Below are 16,673 nucleotides of genomic sequence, written 5' to 3'. Positions count from 1 at the left end.
TAACTCTCTTTACATTACCGCAAACTAGTTGTCAAGCTCTTTAGTGTAGCTAGTTGTGAGAGCTTGTTAGTTTGGTTAGTGTGGCTCTCTAGTTAGCCTTTGAGAGCACACCAACTTAGTGTAGTGACATAGCTATTGTGTGGATAGAAACTATATAAACTAGAATTGTGGTAGGTGGCTTGCTATTTTTAGTAGGCTAGCGCAACACTTGCTTCGCCTCATAATTGTCTAACTGGTTTGTTAAGTATTGTTGTAGAATTTTTAATAGGCTATTCACCCCCCTCTAGCCATTAGGACTTTTCAAGTGGTATCGGAGCCGAGGTCACCGTGATTTGAGGCTTAACAACCTTTGGTGTAAAAATGGCTCAAATCAACAACACCAAGAAGCCACCCCAATTTGATGGCACAAATTATCCGTATTAGAAATCAAAGATGACCACACACATCAAGTCAATCAATAGAAAAGTGTCGAAGGTGTTAGAAACCAAATTGAGATTGGTGATCCGGAGAATCCCACCACAGCCGAAGAAGTGCTTCTCCAAAACAATGACATTGCTCTAAGTGCCATTCATGATGATTGATGAGAGAACATTTGAGCAAATCAAGAATATTGAGATGGCTCATGAGGCGTGGAAGAAATTGGAGGAATCATTTGAAGGCACTCAAGCCGTGAAGGGTGCAAAGGCATATATTCTCAAAGAGAAGTTTGCAAGCTTCAAGATGAAGGAGGATGAGAGTGTGCCGGAGATGTTTCATAGGCTTCAAGTGCTTGTCAATGATCTCAAAGTACTTGGAGAAGAGGTGAAGGACAAGGACTTCTCCCACAAGTTCTTAAGATGCTTACCTTCAAGATTTGGCACATTGGTCACTATTCTAGTGAGGAGTGGTTTAGACAACATGACACCAAACCAAGTGTTGGGAGATATAATGACCGATGATACATATAGAGATGATGATGAGAAGGAAGAAAAGAAGGAGAAGAAAGATGAGAAGAAGAAGAGTGTGGCATTCAAAGCCACATCATCCAAGGGCAAGGCGAGGCAAGAAACATCAAGTGAAGATGATGGCTCATGGGATGATGATGATGATGAGAAGATGACTCTCTTTGTCAAGAAATTTGACAAGTTCATGATGAAGAAAGGATACCATGCTAGAAGAAAGAAATCTTCATCCAAGAACAAGGAAGAGTCAAGAAGGTGCTTCAAATGTGGAAGCAAAGATCATCTTGTTGCTCAATGTCCATACAATAGTGACAATGATGACGACAACAAGAAGAACAAGAAGAAGGACAAGAAGGAAAAGAAAGAGAAGAAGGACAAGATGACCTTCAAGAAGAAGAAGGGTGGTTGATATGTGGTCACTTGGGATAGTGATGCTTCCTCAAGTGATGATGATGATAGTGATGATGACAAGACCACCAAGAAGAAGGCACTTGCAAGCATTGCAATCAATGAGAAGCCTTCTCTCTTCAACACTCCATCATGCTTCATGGCTAAGGCCACTAAGGTACAAATTTGTGATGATGGAAGTGATGAAGAACATGATAACAAAAATGAAAATGAAAATGATAGTGATAGTGATGATGATGAACCTACTAAAGATTAATTATTTGACATGCTAGAAGATGCTAAAGAACACTTTGACATTAAGAGAAGGGAATGCAAGACTTGAATAAGGAGGTAAAAGCCCTTAAGCAAGCCCTTGATGAGCTCAAAGCAAACTCATGAGAAGCTAGAGGAAGCCCATGAGAAGCTTGGCAAGGCTCACAAGAAGCTTGAAAAAGCACATTCCTCTTTGCTTAATGAGCAAAATAAAAAGAAGCATGTTGAAACTTGCAATGTAGGCTTAACTTGTGATATAATTGATGAATCATTATCTATGCCTATCATTGTTGCTCCCACTAACCCTTCTTGTAGTACTTCTACCTCCACCTCATCTAGTAGTGATGGTTTCACTTGTGATGCCTCACTAATGGTTGAGAATGAGAACCTCAAGAAGGAGGTCAATAAGCTCACTCACACCTTAGCTAAGGCCTATGGTGGTGAGGACCGCTTGCTTATGTGCTTGGGTTGCCAAAGAGCTTCTCTCTACAAAGAGGGATTGGGCTATATTCCCAAGAAAGGCAAGGCGGCCTTTACTCCTCACAAGACTAGTTTTGTGAAGAACAATGGTCGTTTTTGCACTAGTTGTAAGCAAGTTGGTCATAAAGAGCATGAGTGTAAGAACAAGAGTAAAAATGCTAATGTATCCTCCATTAAGATTAATTCTTTCTATGTGCTTACGAAGGGTGCAAATGGTGTAAAGGCTAAGTTCATTGGTAAACCATGGATGGGCTCAAAGAAGAAAGCCATTTAGGTACCAAAGAGCTTAGTAACTAACCTTCAAGGACCCAAGCAAGTTTGGGTACCTAAAAAGAATTAATCTTCTTTTATAGGTCAATTACAAAGCCGGAGGAAGGCATTGGGTTCTTGATAGTGGGTGCACTCAACACATGACCGGTGATGCAAGAATGTTCAACTCAATCAACACCAATGGCAATGATGGTTATGATAGTATTACATTTGGTGATAATGGCAAAGGCAAGGTCAAAGGTCTTGGTAAGATTGCAATATCCAATGACATGAGCATATCCAATGTGTTGGTAGTAGAGAGCTTGAACTTCAATTTGCTATCCATGGCTCAATTGTGTGATCTCGGAATCAAATGCATATTTGGGGTAGATGATGTAGAGATCATAAGTGTAGATGGCTCTAACTTGATCTTCAAAGGCTTTAGATATGAGAATCTATACTTGGTAGATTTCAATGCTAGTGAAGCTAGATTATCTACATGCTTGTTCACTAAGTCTAGCATGGGTTGGTTATGGCATAGAAGGCTTGGTCATGTTGGACTGAAACAATTGAATAGATTGGTTAAGCATGACTTGGTTAGAGGCTTGAAAGATATTGTGTTTGAAAAGGATAAGCTTTGTAGCTCTTGTCAAACTGGAAAACAAGTTCAAAACACCCATCCCAAGAAAAGCATGATGAGCACTAGTAAAACATTTGAGTTATTGCACATGGATTTGTTTGAGCCAACACAATACACTAGCATCGGTGGTAACAAATATGGCTTTGTGATAGTGGATGATTATACTAGATACACATGGGTATTCTTTCTAGTGGACAAAAGTGATATGTTTACAACATTCAAATCATTTGTCAAGGGCATTCACAATGAGTTTGAAACAACCATCAAGAGAGTTAGAAGTGACAATAGTAGTGAGTTCGAGAACACTAGAATTGATGAGTTGTGTGATGAATTTGGAATTAGACATCAATTCTCGGTCAAGTACACTCCACAATCAAATGGCCTTGTTGAGAGGAAGAATAGGACACTCATTGATATGGCAAGGTCTATGCTTAGTGAGTACAATGTGAGTCAATCTTTTTGGGCCAAAGCTATCAACATGGTTTGCTATTGTAGCAACCGCCTCTATTGTCATCCATTCAAAGATAAGACACCATATGAGCTCTTGAATGGTAGAAAGCCCAACATTGCATATTTTTGGGTCTTTGGTTGCAAATGCTATATTTTGAAGAAAGGCACTAGATTAGGCAAGTTTGACAAAAAATGTGATGAAGGATTCCTACTTGGATACTCCACTACAAGCAAAGCATATAGAGTTTGGAATTTGGATAGTGGTACTCTTGAGGAAGTTCATGATGTTGAATTTGATGAAACCAAGGGTTCACAAAAAGAGAATGATAACTTGGAAGATGTTAGAGGCATTCAACTTTCAAATGCCATGAAGAACATAGATGTTGGTGAATTGAGGCCTAGGCAAGTGAATGATGATGAAGATGATCAAGTACAAGTGCTCTCTAACTCAAATGTGCAAGATGATACAAATCAAGTTAGCACAAGTGGCTCTCATGATAATGAACAAGATCAAGTGGCTAGTACATCATCTCAACCCAATGATCAACTAAATACAAGCAATCAAGTTTTAATCCTCCAACCAACCAATGTTGCAAGGGATCATCCATTGGACATTATCATTGGTGATATTTCAAGAGGTGTGCAAACTAGATCAAGATTGGCTTCATTTTGTGAGCACTTCTCATTTGTGTCATCCATTGAACCAAAGAAGATAGATGAAGCATTGAAGGATGTTGATTGGGTAAATGCTATGCATAAAGAATTGAATAACTTCACAAGAAATCAAGTATGGGAATTAGTAGAGAGGCCAAAGGAACACAATGTGATTGGAACCAAATGGGTCTTTAGAAACAAGCAAGATCAAGATGGGATAGTAGTAAGGAACAAAGCAAGATTGGTAGCACAAGGCTATACACAAGTTGAAGGTCTTGACTTTGGAGAAACATATGCCCCAGTTGCAAGATTAGAAGCAATAAAAATCTTGCTAGCCTATGCTTGTGCCCACAACATCAAGCTCTATCAAATGGATGTCAAGAGTGCATTTCTCAATGGTTACATCAATGAAGAAGTATATGTTGAGCAACCTCCTGGTTTTGAAGATGACAAGAAGTCCAACCATGTGTACAAGTTGAAGAAGGCATTGTATGGCTTGAAGCAAGCACCTAGTGCATGGAATGAGAGATTGACAGACTTCCTACTCTCTATAGGGTTCATAATGGGCAAGGTTGACACCACTCTTTTCATCAAGAAGATTGGAAAAGATTTATTTGCATTGCAAATCTATGTTGATGACATCATATTTGGATCAACCAATCAAGACTTTTGTGATGAGTTTGGAAAGATGATGGCTAGTGAGTTTGAGATGTCCATGATTGGAGAGTTATGTTACTTCCTTGGTCTTCAAATCAAGCAATTGAAGAATGGTACATTTGTGAGTCAAGGCAAGTATATCAAGGACATGATCAAGAAGTTTGGCATGAGTGATAGTAAAGTCATTAGCACACCAATAGGAACAAATGGCAACTTAGATAGTGATGCAAGTGGCAATATGGTGGATCAAAAATTGTATCGGTCTATGATTGGTAGCCTACTCTATGTGACCGCATCAAGGCCGGATGTCATGTTTAGTGTATGCATGTGTGCAAGATTTCAAGCCTCACCAAGAGAAAGTCATTTGAAGGCTACAAAGAGAATATTGAGGTACTTGAAGCATACACAAAATATTAGTTTGTGGTATCCCAAAGGACCAAAGTTTGAGCTAGTTGGTTACTCCGACTCGGATTATGCGGGATGCAAGGTTGAAAGAAAGAGCACCTCGGACACATGTCAATTGTTGGGAAGATCACTTGTTTCATGGTCATCAAAGAAGCAAAATAAGTGTTGCATTATCAACCGCCGAAGTCGAATACATATCCACCGGTAGTGTTGTGCACAAGTACTTTGGATGAAGGCCACTTTGAGTGATTTTGGAATCAAGTTCTAGAAAATGCCATTGCTATGTGACAATGAGAGTGCAATCAAGATGACAAACAATCCGGTTCAACATGCAAGAACAAAGCACATTGATGTATGCCACCATTTCATAAGAGATCACCAACAAAAAGGGGACATTTGCCTTGAGAGTGTAGGCACCGAAGATCAACTTACCGATATATTCACCAAGCCATTGGATGAGAAAAGGCTTTGCAAGCTAAGGAATGAGTTGAACATATTGGATTTCTCAAATATGTGTTGATGCACCCCCACTCATATGACATGCCTCTCCTTCGAGCAATCCAAGGTAAAAGTTGATTGGCATGGCATACATCCTTGCTAAGGACTTGTTTAGTGCATCTAGACATCTTTCACATTTAATAGGCTCATTCATGAAAATCAAATGAATTTGATGATTGTATGGTACCACTATTGCTTCTATGCTTATTTTGATCTAGTGGTAGCATATAACATGTTTGTGGGCTTGTAAACCTAGTGTTTGATCTAGAAAATGAGCTCTAAGTGTTTAACTCAACATGGTACAAGATAACCCTTATTTGGAGGTGTGAAGTAGCTTGTCCTTGGATCAAACCGAGTTAAATGTCTTTGGCAAGTATTCTAGATTGAACCAAATTTGGGAAAATGATCCTCACCCCATTGATTGACATTGATAATCCTAACCTATCTATACTTTAAGCCTTTGTGGTCATTGATGACAAAGGGAGAGAAATAGTGTACAAAGATAGTGAAAAGACAACAAAGGGGGAGAGATATGACAAAGGAAGGGGATCAAATAAATTTTTGAGCACACAAGTAGGGGGAGCAAGCTCATAAACTTGTATGGTGCATTTGATTGTGCATTTCATATATTTGCTTGCATGACACAAGTTTTAAATTTCAATATCCATGAATTGTGTGATCTATGCTAGTTGTAGGTTTGAATGATGAAATGAAAATCTAGCATGCATAGGTTATCTAGTGATTTCATTTCCAAGTGTTTCCAAGTGGTATCGAGCTAACCATGGTGCTAAGGATGGTATAATGGTGCACTTCGATTGGTATCACGTTTCAAAGGTCCATCTTTTATACCTTAGCATCATTTGGTAGACAATGTCTCCTATATTTCCTATCTAAGCATATGTGCAAGCTTCAATCCAAACTCTTAGCACATATGTAGGGGGAGCAATTGCTACCATTTGGGGTTCATGAAACTTGTTCATATCCTTTTACACATGGTAAATATGCTTGGGCAAGTAACATGGATTCAATTGAATTTCAATTCATATCTTTGTGAAAGGGTTGTCATCAATTACCAAAAAGGGGGGAGATTGAAAGCTCTAATTTAGTTTTGGTGAATTGATGAAACCCTAAGTGCTAACCTAGTTTATCAAGTGATCATTAGATAGGTAGCACATTCCAAGTGGTGAAGCAAATGAAGATCATGACATGATGATGGTGATGCCATGGTGATGATCAAGTGCTTGGACTTGAAAAGAAGAAAGAGAAAAACAAAAGGCTCAAGGCAAAGGTATAAATAGTAGGAGCTATTTTATTTTGGTGATCAAGACACTTAGAGAGTGTGATCACATTTAGGTTCGATAGCCGTACTATTAAGAGGGGTGAAACTCGTATCGGAATGCGGTTATCAAAGTGCCACTAGATGCTCTAACTCATTGCATATGCATTTAGGATCTAGTGGAGTGCTAACACCCTTGAAAATGTTTGTGAAAATATGCTAACACATGTCCACAAGGTGATACACTTGGTGGTTGGCACATTTGAGCAAGGGTTAGGAACTTCATCGGCGGAGTGTCCGCCCGTAGAGTGCGAACAGTCCGACGGTGCCATCGGTGCCCTAGACAGAAAAGATGGAGGTCATTGTAAGTGACCGGACGTTGGTCTTGGTTGGACCGGCGCGTCCGGTCAGTGGCAGCAGAGGGCACGCAGCGTCAATCTCTGACCAGACGCTGGGTCACTCAGTGACCGGACGCTGACAGGGTGCGTCTGGTCCTGCTGACGTGGCAGTGGACAGAGGAGTCGCCGAGTGACCGGACGCGTCCGGTCGTGAAAAGTCATCTCTGGATGCTTACTGGGAATGACCGGACGCTGGGGTTCAGCGTCCGGTCACTTTGAGCTGCTGTGTCCGGTCGTCACTTGACCGTTGAGATTGGGCGATCAACATTTGAAGAGAGGGGACACGTGGCACGCATCGTGTGACCAGACGATGAGGTCCAGCGTCCGGTAACCCCGTGTTGTGCCCAGTGAAGGGGTACAATAGCTCTATTTCATGGGGGCTTCTATTTAAGCCCCATAGCCGGCTCAAGCTCACTCTCTTGGCCATTTGCATTGACATAGCAACCTTGTGAACTTAGCCAAAGCCCTCCCACTCATCTCCATCATTGATTCATCATCTTTGTGAGATTGGGAGAGAATCCAAGTGCATTGCTTGAGTGTTTGCATCTAGAGGCACTTGGTGTTCATGTTTCGCTGCGGGATTCGCTTGTTACTCTTGGTGGTTGCCGCCACCTAGACGATTTGGAGCAGCGAGGATAGTCGAGCGGAGGGTGGTGATTGTCTCCAACTCCAATCGCGGTGATTGTAAGGGGTTCTTGACCTTTTCTCCGGCGGAGAGCTAAAAGGTACTCTAGTGAATTGCTCGTGGCTTGTGTGATCCTCATCTTGTGTTGGTTGTGCGGCACCCTATTGAGGGTTTGATGTGTGATGCCAATTAGAGCGTGAACCTCCAAGTGAGTGAATCGCCACAACGAGGAGTAGCTTGCCAGTATGCAAGTGAACCTCGGTAAAAAATCATTATGTTAATCATTTGATTCCGAGGTGATTGGTCTTCATTGGTATTCATTCTTGTGATTGTTTGGCTCCTTCCTCGACACGGCGGTATAAACAAATTGCTAACTCTCTATACATTACCGCAAACTAGTTGTCAAGCTCTTTAGTGTAGCTAGTTGTGAGAGCTTGTTAGTTTGGTTAGTGTGGCTCTTTAGTTAGCCTTTGAGAGCACACCAACTTAGTGTAGTGGCATAGCTATTGTGTGGATAGAAACTATATAAACTAGAATTGTGGTAGGTGGCTTGCTATTTTTAGTAGGCTAGCGCAACACTTGCTTCGCCTCATAATTGTCTAACCGGTTTGTTGAGTGTTGTTGTAGAATTTTTAATAGGCTATTCACCCCCTCTAGCCATTAGGACCTTTCACTACTAGAGTCAGAGCCAGAGGGCAACTCTGGCTCCTCTACGAGGAGGTCATGGAAAGACTCTGCGACGTGTTCGATCACCCTCACGAACTCGTTGTTCGTTGGGGATGGAATCATGCATTGCGCCACAAGGTGGCCAACGGTCTCTGCGGCGTTGCGGAGACTGAACGGGAGCACTGTTGGGGTGCTCCGGATGAGGTATTCCGGGGAGAGTGGCTCTCCCCTGGTAAGCTGCGCCATGATGTTGGCGAACGAGAGGTGGTGCAGACCCTCCCAGGATGGTTGGGGTCCTAGGAAGACGTCGAGCTGACGCTCCAACCTCCCATAGTCGAAGTCGAGAAGCTGGCCGCTATTGGGGGCGCGGGCCTCTGGCGTACGCAGCCATAGCTCCTCGAGCGCCTCGGTGATCGCATCGAGGCTGGCGGAGTGGAGGGGTTGAACGACGACGGACGCCCGTGCCAGCTCTCCCTCCATCGTGACGATGAAGTCTAGGTCCCCGAAGCGCACGTGTGCGCCCGGGAACCAGCTGATGCCGTGACTAGCCATTCGGGGCCTGGTGTTGATGTCGAGACGCACAAAGGCCCCTACATGGCGCGCCAACTGTCGGTGTTTCGAGTAAACACCAACGAGTAAATTTGTTTTATTACGTGTCTGGCTCGGATGGTGTGCTAAGAGGACACGAGATTTATACTGGTTTAGGCTGAATGTCCATACGTCCAGTTCATTGCTGCTGCTCGTGTTACTAGCACTAAAAAGTTCGTAGTTGGAGTTACAAACGGAGGAGAGAGGGACAGGTCCCAAGTCTCTGGTGGAAAGAACAAATGGGTGTCGAGAGCTCGATCGCTGCTCAGCTATGTGTCCAAGGTTCGATGCTGGTGCTCTTGATCTTATGCGGTGTGGTGAACCGATGTCCCTTAATGGGACGTCCTACTTTCCCTTTTATAGGCCAAGGGAAAGCACAGGTTACAATAGGAGAAAAAAGGAGAACGAGAGGCAGAGAAAGTCCTTCAAGGTCGCTGGGCCTTTCTTTTCCTCTGTGCGGGCCCTGCTGACACGACAGGTGGCGACAGGGACAGCTCCACGCCGGGCGTCTGTCCGCTGACAGGGCCATGCCCTGGCATTGTCAGCAGGTCGTCACGTCCCACTCCACCCCAGCGGGCGACGCCGTGAACCAGTATGCTGGTCAGCGGTCGTACAAGGTGTGGGAAGCATAGTGACCACGCGTCTGTCACTGTGGGCGATGTGAGTTCCCTAGAATGACATGTCGTGGGGACGGGTCGTGTTGAGATGTGACCGCTCCCTACACGATGTCAGAACTTTGACCTTGGGTTGTACTTTCTGTACCGTAGTGGTTGTCGTGAGCTTCCGTTAGGATCCATGTCCGAGGGATCAGGCGAGGCGGAGCCAGCCCTCAGACGCCGGGCGAGGCGAAGCCGGTCCTCAGACGTCGGGTGAGGCGGAGCCACCCTCAGGGGTCGGACGAAGCGGAGCCAACCCTCAAACGTCGGGTGAGGCGAAGCCACCCTCGGGGTCGGACGAGGCGGAGCCCAATCCTCGGGGGTCGAACGAGGCGGAGCCTAACCCTCGGGGGTCGAACAAGACGGAGCCCATGGGCTCGGTGGTCGGACGAGGCGGAGCCCATCAAGAGGTGTGATCACGCTCTTGACCGCTCGGATGAATCAACGTTGATGGTTATTAGCTCATCCTTTTCGGGTACCCTAGTATTGGTCCCCGACACCAATCCTGACCGGTAAAGCCATTTTTTAAAACACTATGGGCAGGAAATATGTCTCAATGCACCTTCCTCGCAATGAGGCTGGGTCATGTTGAGCAGGTTTTCCATCCAAGTGAAGACCGACGGCCAAGAACTGGCATCTTGTAAGTGCTCGACAGTACATAGTACAATAATAATTCTGTGGGACTATGATGTGAGCATGTACTTATTGTTGTAGAAACAAACTTTGCCTCAACCCAAATGTTCAAACTACTGTCTCACGTGCAAAATTGAATTATCATGGTGATTTTGATTTTGGCTTGGCTACCAGATATTTTGATGTAATTTTCTATGGTTCTCGTTGCAACGCACGGACAATCACTTATTTATATAAAAATATATTAATATTTTTCATACTAAATAAATATCATTAGACTTACATAAATGGAATATATTTGATAAGGGATTTGCCATATTTCAAGTGCCCAATTTTTTTAGAAGGCAATCTTAAACAACCAACTAGCACAAATCATAAACAATCAACTAATACAATTCGAAAGACAACTCATAAGAGATACTGATTTACATTTTCTTTCTATAGTCAAACAATGACAAAATTAATTGTTATCTAGACAATAACAAAAAGTAAAGCTCCTAAAATATAGGAAAAATGATTTCATATAATATACTTATTTAGAGTCAGAAATACTAACAATTTTTTCCCTTCGATAGACTTAGTCGAATTTAAGATGGTTTAAGTCAAACCTAGAATAGTGTTCTTTCTAGATGAAGTTAATTTAGCAAGGTTCGTCTCGATGCATCCTAGTAGTTGGTGCGGAGCCGGGGGGGGGGGGGGGGGGGGGGGGGGGGGGGGGGGGGGGGCGGGGGCGGGCACATCGTAAGTTTCTAACACGACTTGAAATTGAAGCGGCAAAATAGGACCAAAACATGCCGTTCTGTGAGTCGATAGGACAACACATTGCCCAAGCAACAAGCATTTCTATAAATGACGACAATGCCTAGCAATCTAGCATTCTACAATCGCATCTCCAAGGTAGGCTGCAGGCTAGTCGGGACGTCAATCAGGTGATACAAAAGGGTAAAACGAACTGAAACTTTTCTACCCAGTCAACTGACGATCTATCATTGCCGTAGCATGTCTCGTAGTTGAAGAACCTGTTGTCGTTGTTCTGGAGGCAACATGTGAATCTGCTCAGCGGACATGCCCAGGACTTGTTGGACTAGCATCTTTTCCATCTCAGGTGTCAGCTGCTCGAGCAATATAACCAGGCTTAAGTACACTGACAGGAGAAAACATAGGAAGGTAATGGTAATACAACAAAAAAAATTTAACGAAGAATACAGACAATTGTTGTTCCCAAATACTAACAGAAGACACTTACAGGTGCTTGGCCTGCCTGGATACCACCAATTCCTTGGGCCATTTGTCCAGGCAACCCATGTAATTGCCCAGGGAAATGAGAGCCGGAGGTAAGAGCTTCTGGGGGCCGTCCCCAGGGAGCACCCCTATCAACTTGCATTGGAGTCGTACTTTGTGTATTGTAGTGTGAACTAGCCTGTTGAGCAGATAGATTACAAGGGTTATGCACTGAACCATGGTCGCCAAATCACATAAAAGACTGAACTACTCATAGAGTACAACAGCAAGACTATCTTTGCAATCAGTTGCATGTGCTTCAGTGGACCATATGTAGTTGAAGCTTGTTGAATTTTCCTCCTTTACTCTTTTTTGAAAGAAAATATGAAACACCACGGAGATATATGTGCACAAATGGGGACATATTCCAAGAACAGTGATCTCAGTTCTATATACTAGCCACAAAATCTCTAAACATCTTAGATGATATTATAGTGGTGACTAAACAGCCAAGAAAGTAAACAGACATCTAGTAGTCTAGCATTTCTTTAAGAACCAACTATACTGGCAAAGCCATACACATTTCTTAGGACAATGTGAAGGAGACTGGTAGAACATTTATTTCACAAGCATTTAAGAATTGTCAAGTGTGTATGTACATTCCTTGAGAAAGATGGTAAGGAGACGACCAGATTTATTTTGAGCAACACAGAGACACATGTACTGGTGACATTGCAACACAACAGCTGATGAGTATATGACACAAGACCGTATTTCTTGCTCCTTCACCCATCTGGGTGCAACACAGGCGGGAAACTACAGTTCTGTTATTTGGCCCTCCCCGTGCACCTTGAGCTTGAAGACATTTTCCCTACAGATAACTCATTATGATCCACATCATTAAGGCCAATAATCCTTTTGCCATTGACCACAGGTGCTTTCATCACCTTTCTTCATCATCACATACAAGTTTGCAATGTTAATGTTTTGATACTTAGCATTCCAGTAAAACCTGCTCATGCCTTTCTATCAACACTATGCTCTCCAAGAATCCAACCCTTGCCCTTTTTCTTATTGCAGAACATGTGATCAAATTAAGATCACCCAAGAGAAACAATCAGGTCAACCAACTTTAAATGGAAAAGGAAATCCTTGTCCATCTTTATTTTACTAAGGGTTCTACCATCAATATCATTACATCACAAGTCCCATTCATTAATGATGAGAAGCCAAGAGAGCTTTTCTTCGTTTTGCATCTAGATGAGTACAAGAAGCAAAAGTGCCTAGTGTTTTGTGAAATTTGCTAGGTTTTTTTTGAGATTTTTTTCATGTACTTGTGGTATTTCTCATGTTCCTGGGGCACAAGAACTATGGTGTATTATCATGATTGGAAATTGTCAAAACATGAAAAGGGCCAATCGTATAAAAGTTGAGATTGTACAGTATACGTTTGTTGTATTTATGCCCTTAGGAATAGAGTAGTGCCTGGCATGGGCCTAAGAACAATGGCAAAACTTTTGAACTTTATATGCACCAATAATCAGGGAAGGAAAGCCAGATGATACTTAGAACAAGGAAACATCAGTAGAACCTAGCTAAGCAAATATGTAGCTCATTTTCATAACAAGAATCATTATACAGGTTCCATATGGATGCCAATTTGATTAGGTAAAAAAATCCAAAGAACATTTTGAGCATATGTTACTAAATACTGAGAATTTAAAAATGGTCAGCGCATATAACTAGACAAATATGTTAGAACTTCAGACCCAACATGAAGCTTGGCCATGGTTCTTCCAAACCAAGAACTCTTGTGATGACAACAATAAAGAAAGTGATCACTTCATTGCACTTCCTAAATGTAACTTTTCCTAACAAACTTGAATCTTCATCAAACACAAATGCAATTGGGAAGATACTCGTATTAACTTCTTTGGAAAGGCAAATACAGCAACTCCAATGCAACATAATGATATACTTTAGAAGACAACAAATTGTACCTGGTACAGCTGCTGTGGTGGTGGCTGGCTAGGCAAAGGTGGTTGACCAGGAAGGAAGTTAGTTTGAGGATTTGCACCCTGCTGTGAAATTCCAAACATCATCTATCAGTATGCAGAGCATGGTATCTAGTTATCAGGATCATATGGATTCAGCATAGAATCTTACATGAAACATCGGTTGTTGTAACATGTGCTGCGGAGCATTTGCATGAGTCAACCCAAATGAATTTGGTACTTGTGGATGCATCTGATGAGCAAAGGACAGCATAGATGGTGGCCTAGACAATTGGGGCAAAGGTGGTTGCAACTGTTGATTATATATTGCAGGACTTTGCAAAGGTTGCTGTGGCTGACTATGAACTATAGGTATATGTGATGGAAGATTGGAATACTGTGGAGGAGCATGAGACAGGGCCATATTTGGATGCTGAGATGGCTGAGGAGCTGATGAAGGCATCTGATGGATAGGGTATCCTGTTGCTTGTGTTGGTTGTGGTGGGTTTGCTGAAATAGTAGGAATGTCCATCGTCGATCCCACATTAGACAAGCCAGATGGAAACGGGGCAGAAAGTTGAGCAACACTCTGCTGGTTAGAAGGTAATGGGGGTGGAGGCAAGCTGACATGATCTGGTGCAGTAGTTTTGACTGAGGAAGGTGCTGTTGGCAATGCTGTTGGTGGGACCATGTCTGAAGATTGTGCCTGTAGGACAGAGGGCATGCAACAATAAAATTCAATTGCTGATTAGCATATTAATGTTAAGAGAAGTTCAAGAACTTAGTTTACATACAGTTTTTGGTGTTTTCACCATTCCAAGGACCACTTGCGCCTGCAAAAAGAAAGTCATATATGTTTCTAATTCTTGAAATGCATATAGAAATTCAAACCCAGTTAAAGAAGTAAACAGATTTGCTGTTAGACATCAAGACATATTATGCCAGGAGAACAATGGTATAGGCAGGTCTTAGAACAAGAATATTTCTAAATAAACAGTTGGAGAACAATAGAAAAGTACAAGTAGTGACTTCAGCGTTAATAGAGTTTGCTGGCTAACATTAGTACATAAAAAACACGGTTATCTTCATCCAAGGTTTTCTCAGGTAAACAACTACTCCCTTTGTTCCAAATTATAGTTCACTTTGGCTGTCTTAAGTCAAACATCTCTAACTTTGACCTAAGTTTTTAGATATCATCTGCAAGTTCAAATAAATGCACGATCAAAACACATTTCGTGAGAATTTAATGAAACTAATTTGATATTGTATATGTTGATGCATTTTTCTATGAACTTGGTCAAAGTTAGAAAAGTTTGACATAAGATAATTCTAAAGTGAAATATAATTTGGAACGGAGGGACTAGAAGTGAACGCATTGTTGTCATGCTACCAAGTGATTCATAAAATAATTTATTTATCAATTTCAAAACTCAAATCAAAGGTAACAATCACTACAAAAGTCTCTTTTGAATGGTGTAAAAAGCAACCAACATTTTTTCACTACAGAGGTTCATGAATTCCTTTTTTTTTTTTTGAGTTATAATGGACCAGACCCAATTGGAAGAACAGAGAACACAAAAGCTAATGCCGTCAAACAAGTATAGCCACATTTATACAAGTAAAATGAACATGACTATTTCCAAATTACCAAACACGACTGCACAACCCACAAAACCCTAAAGCCCGACAGATATCTAGATTCCACGAGCGGGTGCAGCCGAGGCACCTAATTTAAGAAACGCAAAATAAACTGAGCTCACACGGCAGAAAATCTCACCCGAAAGAGCGCGCGGGCGACTTCCGGGTTGTCAACAAGCATGCGGCGCACCGTCTCCTGGTCGTGGTCGATCATGCTCTGCGAGGGGCAAGCGCCGTATAGCATAAAAACATCAGTAAAACGGTGAGGAAATCGGTGAACAAACGGGTGGATGGAGAGAGACAGAGGAGAGGAGAGAGGAACAGGGCTGCGGTAGGGTTTGGGGATTTGGGTCGGCGTGGGGATGCACCTTCATCTTGGACATCATGTCGTACATCTCGGAGCGGGACATGCCATTGATTTGGACCGCAAGGGCTTCGCCCGCAGCCGCCTGCTTCGACGCCATGGAGGTGGGAGCGGCCGGAGATGACGCAACGACGGCAGGGATAGGGCGGACAACGGGGAGGCGGCGGTACAACAAAAAAACCGACGAATTCGGTGCCGGTTTTTCGGTTTCCACCTAAAAAACCGAAGCTAGCACAGAGAAGGAAAAATCGAAAGGGAGAAGAACGCCAGAACAGAGAAGAACGAATCGCGCCACAACAGAGAAGAACGAATCGCAGTCCTCAGATGCCGCAACAGCCGGATGCGCCGCCTGCGATGCCCCCTGCTCGCGCGTCGCAGCCAGAGCCAGGCACCCTGCTCGCCGCCACCGTGCCCGCCCCCTGCTATCGCTGGATCCCTGTCTCTCTCTGTCGCTGGCTCGCTGCTAGCTGAGCGGCCTGAGTTCGAGTCTTCAAGGGAGAGGGAAGGGGCGGAGCGGTGGACGGGGCGACGGGCACGGGCGGAGCGAACTGCGGCGCAGAGAGCCACGGCGGTGGCGGAACTGGGAGGCCGCGCACGGAAAGGGAGGGGCGAGCCGCGAGCGGAAGGGGCGAGGCCGCGCACGGAAGGGAGGAACCCAGAGTGTGCGGCCGAATTTTTTACTATTCAGCCCTTTTTCGAAAGTTTGTCTCAAATAGATCCCTGGCGGAAAGAATTCCAGAAATGGACCCTTGGCTCAGCGCCAGTTGGCTCGGCGCCAGAGTGACTGGCGCCGAGCTCGGCGCCACGGTCACTGGCGCCGAGGTCCTGGGTACGGGAAAATGGCCTGCCAGGGGCTCGGCGCCAGAGTTACTGGCGCCGAGCTCGAGACACCTGCATTCAACCCAGCTTGTATTTCTTCTCCGAGCGTTCTTCCTCTTATTTCTCCTCCGTCTCGGGTTTTTTTCTCGCCACTTCACCCT

At 43.5% G+C, this 16,673-nt stretch overlaps 1 protein-coding gene across 2 annotated transcripts; it reads right to left on the bottom strand.

Moving 5' to 3' along the window:
- Positions 1-11,211: 11,211 nt before the first annotated feature.
- On the bottom strand, positions 11,212-16,356 carry LOC136521703 (cleavage stimulating factor 64-like). 2 transcript variants are annotated; one of them, XM_066515466.1, is made up of 7 exons: positions 15,698-16,356; positions 15,469-15,546; positions 14,486-14,524; positions 13,864-14,397; positions 13,698-13,778; positions 11,723-11,896; positions 11,212-11,588 (listed from the first exon to the last, which is right to left on the bottom strand). In XM_066515466.1, the coding sequence occupies exons 1-7, from the start codon at positions 15,791-15,793 to the stop codon at positions 11,463-11,465; spliced, it is 1,128 nt and encodes a 375-aa protein (XP_066371563.1). In that variant the 5' UTR covers positions 15,794-16,356; the 3' UTR covers positions 11,212-11,462. The 2 variants fall into 2 exon arrangements, with proteins under 2 accessions (XP_066371563.1, XP_066371564.1); XM_066515467.1 differs by having other exon boundaries at positions 13,698-13,775.
- Between the last annotated feature and the right edge of the window lie 317 nt (positions 16,357-16,673).

Source organism: Miscanthus floridulus, chromosome 18, assembly GCF_019320115.1.
Source record: "Miscanthus floridulus cultivar M001 chromosome 18, ASM1932011v1, whole genome shotgun sequence".
NCBI classification, from domain to species: Eukaryota; Viridiplantae; Streptophyta; class Magnoliopsida; order Poales; family Poaceae; genus Miscanthus; species Miscanthus floridulus.
The sequence above is the reverse complement of the archived record's forward strand: the minus strand, read 5'-3'. Positions and strand labels throughout refer to the sequence as shown.

Bases quoted from the DNA above. Each gene is read 5' to 3' on its own strand.
- LOC136521703 (XM_066515466.1), bottom strand. From the start codon at position 15,793: ATGGCGTCGAAGCAGGCGGCTGCGGGCGAAGCCCTTGCGGTCCAAATC. The intron at 15,547-15,697 runs GTGCATCCCCAC...TGCCCCTCGCAG, and splicing joins ACATGATGTCCAAGATGAAG to AGCATGATCGACCACGACCA. The intron at 14,525-15,468 runs GTGAGATTTTCT...TTCTTTTTGCAG, and splicing joins TCGCCCGCGCGCTCTTTCGG to GCGCAAGTGGTCCTTGGAAT.